General features: G+C 37.8%; 1 protein-coding gene across 1 annotated transcript; it reads right to left on the bottom strand.

The window, feature by feature from the left end:
* Positions 1-1,755: 1,755 nt before the first annotated feature.
* Positions 1,756-6,010, bottom strand: LOC117305973 (NEDD8). The gene is made up of 5 exons (XM_033790822.1): positions 5,887-6,010; positions 5,757-5,774; positions 4,452-4,481; positions 3,826-3,908; positions 1,756-3,277 (listed from the first exon to the last, which is right to left on the bottom strand). The coding sequence occupies exons 1-5, from the start codon at positions 5,902-5,904 to the stop codon at positions 3,190-3,192; spliced, it is 237 nt and encodes a 78-aa protein (XP_033646713.1). The 5' UTR covers positions 5,905-6,010; the 3' UTR covers positions 1,756-3,189.
* Positions 6,011-8,013: the final 2,003 nt, after the last annotated feature.

The raw sequence follows: 8,013 nt of genomic DNA, 5'->3' as shown, positions 1-8,013 counted from the left end.
TGTACAATATTAATTTTCATCAAATTTAAAAAGAGGTAAACAACAATTTAAATTTTCATCAAATTTAAAAAGAGGTAAACAACAATTTTCATGCCAATACAACGTAAAACTATTGCCCCTTAAGTTGTCTCTTTCTTTAGGCCTCCTAACCCCCAAACTCATTTAAGCATTTCAAAAATTGTTAAGTCCACATCCCTCTGTATATACCCTTAGCATACTTCAACAGTGATAACCTTGTGAGTTTCCATGGAGCAAAAAATTAGCCCTTTATTTGAACCCCAAATCCATGAAAGTCCAACAAAAGTGGTGGAATTTATATCAATTTGTTTTCTCAAGAAAGACTATGGGTGATACTTTGTAGTGACAAAAAAGGTTTTTCATACCCCAAAATTTGCCTTAAAGGCAGTAGACACTGCTTGCTTACTTGCTTGCTTAAGTCGAGTGGTGTCGTCGAATCACGACGGTTCCCCAAGCCTTCCTGTCCCCCATTGCCGACTTGAAATCTGTTGATTCTAGTCCCTTGTCCATTTTGAGAATGTCCGTGTAAGTTATTGCCGGTCTACCAGGTTTCCTCCTCCCATGCTTAGGGGTCCATAGAACAATATTGGACACTGGTTCATGTTTGCTCCTGACACTACTGGTAATTGTCAAAGACTAGCCTTCACAGTTGGTGTATCTCAACATATGCATAAAACAACAAACCTGTGAAAATTTGAGCTCAATCAGTCATCAAAGTTGCAAGATAATAATGAAAGAAAAATAACCCTTGTCACATGAAGGTGTGTGCGTTTAGATGGTTGATTTCGAGACCTCAAGTTCTAAATCTGAGGTATCTAAATCAAATTCATGGAAAGTTACTTCTTTCTCGAAAACTATGGCACTTCAGAGGGAGCCGTTTCTCACATAATGTTCTATACCATCAACCTCTCCCCACTACTCGTCACCAAGAAAGGTTTTATGTCAATAATTATTTTGAGTAATTACCAATAGTGGCCACTGCCAAATGCCTGAAAGGGCTGTAACCATGGCAACAGGCTATATTTTTAATCAAAGATGCACTTTTTGTACTTGCCCCAAGACCCTTCCACTCAAAAAGTATTTAATATTTCAGTTTTTGACAGTGGGCACTGCCAGATCCTCGGCCTGATGAAGCATTGTGAATGCCACCTTTAAAGGGAAGGTACACATTTGGTAATTACTCAAAACAAATATTAACTCAAAAACTGACTTGGTAACTAGCATTGGCAAGCTGTTGATAGTATAAAACATTGTGGGTAACGACTCCCTCTAAAGTAACCTAGTTTTTGAAAAAGGGGTAATTTCTCACTAAAATATTAAAATACTTCTAGCTAGAAGTATTTTATTCCTATCTGAAAGCACACAAAAACAAAATTCACAGGTTTGTTATTTTATGTATATGTTGAGACACACTAAGTGAGAACACTGGTCTTTGACAATTGCCAAACACGTTCCTTCCCTTTAAGGCCAAAGTGTTGGGAGCCGGCCATCATAGGGTGCATCGGTCGGTGGCCGCCTCGGTTTAAAACCCTCGGAAATCTACATAACTAAACACAATAAAGCTTTTTCCGAAATGGCGATGTCGACTTTGGCTACGGCTAGATCACGCATATCTGCCTATTCTTCAACACTGACAGACGGCTGATCTAGCCGAAGCTGTAGCCGAAGTTGTCATTTTGGACATGCCTTACTATGGATAATAACAGAAACTTAAGAAGAAAGTCGGACAGTCAAGAGTATTTTGTTAAATAATTTAATTAACAAAAGTTGCCAAAAACCTCAACAAAAATTGCATGATAATGAGACAATAGGTTTCGTACCTAGTGGTACTTACAGTACTACTAAACATAATTTAACACAAAGGACTGTCCAGTTTACATGGTAAATCTCTGTAAACAAAAAAGAGTATGTTAAGTTTTTACAATGTCGATTAGTTTTACATATTAAATCAACAGTAGAAATGTATGTGAACCATACACAGAAAAGAAAACTTTTGGGCATGCCATGAGCTTATCGCAAATACTGGGTACGCACACTCCAGGCCCGATGCTGGTCAAGCTAGACCAGCATGCACCTCATTCAACAGTCTCGTCAAGGATTAGTTCCTAGTCATTTGTGTGGGTCCAGCAAGGTTCACTGAAGCTACACAGAAAAGTTCACAACCTTGTTTTCAATATAACACTTTTTGTTTTGTTTTTCAATTTTTGCTCTCAGATAACAATAAATTACTTTAAGCATGCCATCGATTGTGAAACACAATTTGTGATACAGTTTTTAAAAAAAACACCATTAACCCCCCCCCCCCCCCCCACAACCCCTTTCAAAAACTAGTCATAGATACATACCAGTTGGGTTAGCACTTTATTTTAATTCTTGTTTTTATAAACAAAGACCCCCCAAAAAATGTTTTGGCCAATTCAAGTACCAAGCAAAACACAGAACGGTAAAATTCTGCACATGTGACTCTCCAAACAAAAACAGCAATGCATGTACATTGCAAATGTAATGCTACATTTTTTTTTTCAAGTTGACCCATTTTCCGAGTCAGTTTGAAACCAAAACAAATCCCTTCCCTCTGAGCATTTGACATAGTTAAATCCACGAAGAACACAGATGCCAAAGCAATACATGTACATTTGAACATTTAACATTAGAGATTTTTTTTTTTATTACCGGTAGTTTTCCCTTTCTTTAGGCCTCCTAACCCCCAAACGCACCCCCCCCAAGAAAAAGAAAAAAAATCCCACCTCATTTAAGCATTTCACAAAATTGTAAACTCCACATCAATCTGTATAATACGCCTTACTTAGCATACTTCAACAGTAATAACATTGTGAGATTACAGCAAAAAGAATTTGCCCTTAATTTTGAACCCCAAATCCATGAAAATCCAACCAAAGTGGTACTACATTGCCAAACCACCATGCCGAGCTTCTCATGTACAAAAGATAGCAGATACATTTGAGTCTTAGATAGTTCCTCGCTAGTGGATTCCGGACCAATGGATTCTACAAATCTTGAGGAGTTAGGTTCAAGTCAAAAAGTTCAAGTAAAGCTTGTAACATTTGAACGTAACTGCCTGGCCCTCTAGCCACAGATGCATGAGTTATGATATTTTCTACTGAAATTCTGTTTTACTGATCTTTTCTTTAAGTTGTTGCTCCTAGTGGGTCACAGCGAGCCCCCTCTCAGGGCGAGGACTAGATGAAGCACAGATCCTCCTTGAACTTTGTACTCTTGGGCCGTCTTGTCGTCATTCCTGAGGGCAGAAAGGAGGTCAAGCTTGGTTAGAGGAGGGGAATCCACAAATGAGTGTGAATTCACTATATTTATGACCGCGTGGGTGCTTTCAATGGCAAACTTTCTTGAATCCAAATACAGATTACTGACGACGCGTGCAAGCTAGTCTTAGGCTAGTCTATACGAGAAGTCCCCTCGATCCACTGCAGCTAAAGTAGTAGTACCAGCCGATTGTCTACCTTCCGTCCAGGTAGTAGTTAAAAAGCACGACAGTTCTTTTCAAAACTTAGAAGTTTCCCTAATTCCAAAAAAATCTGCTCTGCGTAGTAGAATAGAGCAAGACAAGTTCTCAAATATACACATGGTGTTACCGCAAACCAAATATGTTTCAAAGTTACAATTTTTATCTTCTTATGACTGCCTGTATGTTGCTTTCTTGTCGCAATTGTAACAACAATTCTAAACAAATCCAGTTTGCACTACATGTTTTGCATCTTGCATGTACCTCAATCAAAGTAACAATAGCGTCAACATTATTTGGAAGAAACTTTCCCTGGTGAAACTTACATTTGTTTGCCACTGAAGATAAGTCTCTGTTGGGGTGGTGGTATTCCTTCTTTCTCCTCTACTCTTTCCTTTATCCTTTCAACCTAGAAAGCGTAAAATCAGGAACAGAAAGAGTAAAAATACAGTATTTAATTTGCAAACTGCACTCAGCGGGCATGGTACTGGGTTTGTAGCAGTGGTGAAAATCAGGAAAGTCTCCATTGTTATGTTATTGCTATACTTCTGGTAATGAATTCAATGACGCCTTATTTGAATCACTGTATCTAGCTATCTTCCATTAAGAGGAGTATATTTGTACATTCGCAAATGTGCCTGGTCACAGGAACACATATCAACAAAATGTGCTGCAAACTGAAGTCAAGATGCAAGTAAAAAGATGTCGGTGTGGTAACCTATTTGAGGGTGACTGGATTCAGGTGGCTCCAGAAGATCTCCAGAAACTGAGCTGAAACCATGGAGGCTGGTAGGGCATTCCAGATACAGATGACAATTGGGAAGAAACTATACTGGTATGAGAGTATTCTACAATGCTGTTGTGTAGCTTGGAAGTCCGAGAAACCTGATCAACAGTGTTGGTTTGACTGAGAACGAAGGATGCAAAATAATTGTTTTGTTTTTTCAATTACCTTATCTGTTGGCTCTATGTCGATTTCAATCTGAGAAATTAAATAAAGAAATAATATATCACCTCATTATTCTCTGGCAAAATGCAACTTGCATGAAACGGCAATATTTGAAAAGGAGTAGGTCTCAAAAAATTCAAACGTAGTCCCACAGCACATACCTTGCAGGAAAATCCTGAATGTTGAAGCGCTATGTATGAGCATTACTGAGTGACTGATATGAACACTAATAAAGAAGCCACTATCCTATATTATCCAAACTCTCTAATAACATTAACAATAACAATCTTCTTCCTTCACATGCAATGAAGTTAAAATACAGAACAACCAAAACACAATTGGGCAAAACCCTTCTCTTTGTCTTAGTTAGAAGTAGAGATAAGTGTTAAGTGGGTTTTTTTTCGCAGTGATTACACAAATATTAGCATACCAAAAACTACCTTAAAAAATAATTTAAAAAAGGATTAGGGTTAGAAGTTAGGGCCAATCTATTCTTATTGTTCTTCTTAAAAGCAGTGGACACTATTGGTAGTTACTCAAAATAATAATATCATAAAACCTTTCTTGATTAGGGGCCTACTCGTAATGGGGAGAGGTTGATAGTATAAAACATTGTGAGAAACAGCTCCCTCGGAAGTGACGTAGTTTCGAGAAAGAAGTAATTTTCAACGAATTTGATTTTGAGACCTCATATATTTAGAATTGGAGGTCACGAAATCAACTTCAAGCATCTGAAAGCACACAACTTCAAATGACAAGGTTTTTTTTTCTTCTCATTATTATCTCGCAACTTTGACGACCGCTTGAGCTCAAACAAATTTTCACAGGTTTGTTATTTTATGCATATGTTGAGATACACACCACCAAGCCAAGTGAGAAGACTGGTCTTTGACAATTACCAACAATGACCATAGTGTCCACTGTCTTTTAAATTTAAGTTTTAGGGGCCCAATCTAACTAACTAATCTTATTATATTTATTTTTATTTTTATTCTTATTTTGTTAAAAAAAAATTTTTAATAGTAGATTATACTTGTAACAAATGAAAAGGTGGTGGCAGGATGCAGAATTGTTTCCATGGATAACATTCCGTATGGCGCCACCACTTTTTCACTAATTTTTACAAAAAAGGATATCTCATTGAGATAAATTAGATACTATATTATTTCATATCGAATGAAAAAGTGGTGGCGCCATACGGAAACTTTTCCTTTTCCATTAAAGTCCAACATTTTAACAAAAAGAAGATCCTGTCCACAATGAAAAATAGGTCGACTTGACCAGGCTAAGGCGCACCACAATACATACCTCCTTCCCCGTCAGCGTCTGTAAAAAAAACCAGACAAGAACAAATAGTTACATTTTAAATACTGTTTATGAACAAAGACTAAGAATCATCAAATGGTTTTTGTATAAACCTAAAAAAGGAATGACTTACCTTTACTTTGATCAACATTTTTTATTTGATTTTGACGTTACGGGCAGAGAATTTTATTGTCGAATCTCCTGGAAAATGGAACCCGGCGGCAGATTAAAATACGCATGCAAATTCTAGTTGCTTCAGACAGTCCGGCACCCTGTAGCACAAAGTAAACAACTAAACAATCAAGCAGTTCTAGCGCCAGACTATTTTAACGCGAAGTACACGGTCAAAAATATCGCACAGTTATACGTAGTTATAAGTAACGACCACCATGATTGGTCAATTTTTTCATACGGAAAGAATGTCCCGGAAAAGTTTTTCTGAAAGTGCAGAAATCTTGTATCGGCTCATGTGTGTAGTGCACAAACGCCTGGACGCAAGATACTACTCATTGACCCAAAGCAGAACTTTTTTTTAACTGGTGATTAAAACGTACCACGGTTTTCACAATGCCTGCTCCAGTGTCTCAAAAATGTGTAAGATGAGAAAAAAGAAATCTGTCTAAAATCAGAGCTTTGTGCATCTCCTGCTGCCAGATACTTTTCCTTCATCACGGTCCCATTATTTTGTCCCCACTGGTGCGCGGATCCGGACCATCCAAGTGCGTATGACGTTCAGGTACGTTCATGGCCTTGTTGAACGAATTTGTGTGCTTTCAGATAGGAATAAAAGACTTCTAGCTAGAAGTCTTTTAATATTTTAGTGAGAAATTACCTCTTTCTCAAAAACTAGGTTACTTCAGAGGATGTCGTTTCCCACAATGTTTTATACTATCAATTCAATTCAATTCAATTCAATTTAATTCAAGAATACATTTTATTTCCTCACTCTCATAAAAGAATAACAACAGTTATATGTATTACGGAGTAAAGCAAAACATTTCTTTAAGAGTAATATGAATAAATAAATAGAGTACGGGCCGTTTTGGTAAGCATAAGCTTGTAAAAAAAAAAACCAGCCAGACAGACAAGAAAACGAGACAACCAGACAGACAGACAAACAGACAAAAGGACAGATGAACACATGACACAACGAATTTGTAATATAGAAGCGACAAGATGGCAGAACAGTTTAAGCTGAAAATAAATAAGACAAGTATTGATGAGATGGATGTGGTTCAATTACATAGGATGGGAAGCTAGGATACATAATAGGAGATAATGTCACGTTTGAAAGCAGACTTAAAAAGACTCACTGACCGCTTAGATCTAATGCGTTCATCTTCGACATTGGGACACATGAGGACCAAAGAAGCGGATTGTGTTCATAGAGTAAGTGGTGCGAGTGAATGGAACATAAAGATTAATGCAGGCTCTAGTGGAGTAGCTGTGAGTTTGCCATGTCAGTTTTTAATGAGTTTAATAATTATTTGTTTTGAGTATTTACCAAACGTGTACCTTCCCTTGTAGTTAATAAATTATTTGTTTTGAGTAATTACCAAACGTGTAAACAAATATTAACGTAACGAGCATTGGAGAGCTGTTATAGTATAAAACATTGTGGGAAACGACTATCTCCGAAGTAACATAGTTTTTGAGAAAGAGGTAATTTCTCACTAAAAAAATAAAATACTTCTAGCTAGAAGTCTTTTAATCTGAAAGCACACCAATTCGTCCAACAAGGTTTTTTTTTCTTTCATCATTTTCTCACAAATTCGATGACCAATTGAGCCCAAAGCGAAACGTGTACTTCCCTTTGAAGGAAAAGGTGAAAAACTTTAAATAATTTTTTATTTTAAATTTTTCCTCCATTTAGCCTTTATTCATTTCCCCCCCCCCCCCTACCCTGCGGTCTCCAACAACCCAGTCGGCCCCCCCACAGGCTGTTATTTGTTTCCTGTGGACGTGAACCAGAAATGTAACTTTGATTTGTTCGGACCTCTCAGTGGAGGCCCATAACTGATGGGGAGCTGTACTGAAACTGACTCCTTTACAAAACAAGGCATCTGATGCGGTACGACAGATGTTCAAAAACTACAGAGGAGTAGGCCTACGGCGCCGGTGTCAGATGCAATTGTGTCCGCCATGCAATACTGTCTGCTCCGGACACTTTTGCATATGCAATCGTGTCCGGGGCTATGCAAAAACCGTCCGGTGGACATGTATGTGTGCGCAAGCGAGCGTGCATGCACTGAACCTACGT

The sequence above is a fragment of the Asterias rubens genome, unplaced genomic scaffold, assembly GCF_902459465.1.
Source record: "Asterias rubens unplaced genomic scaffold, eAstRub1.3, whole genome shotgun sequence".
Lineage (NCBI taxonomy): Eukaryota > Metazoa > Echinodermata > Asteroidea > Forcipulatida > Asteriidae > Asterias > Asterias rubens.
The sequence above is the reverse complement of the archived record's forward strand: the minus strand, read 5'-3'. Positions and strand labels throughout refer to the sequence as shown.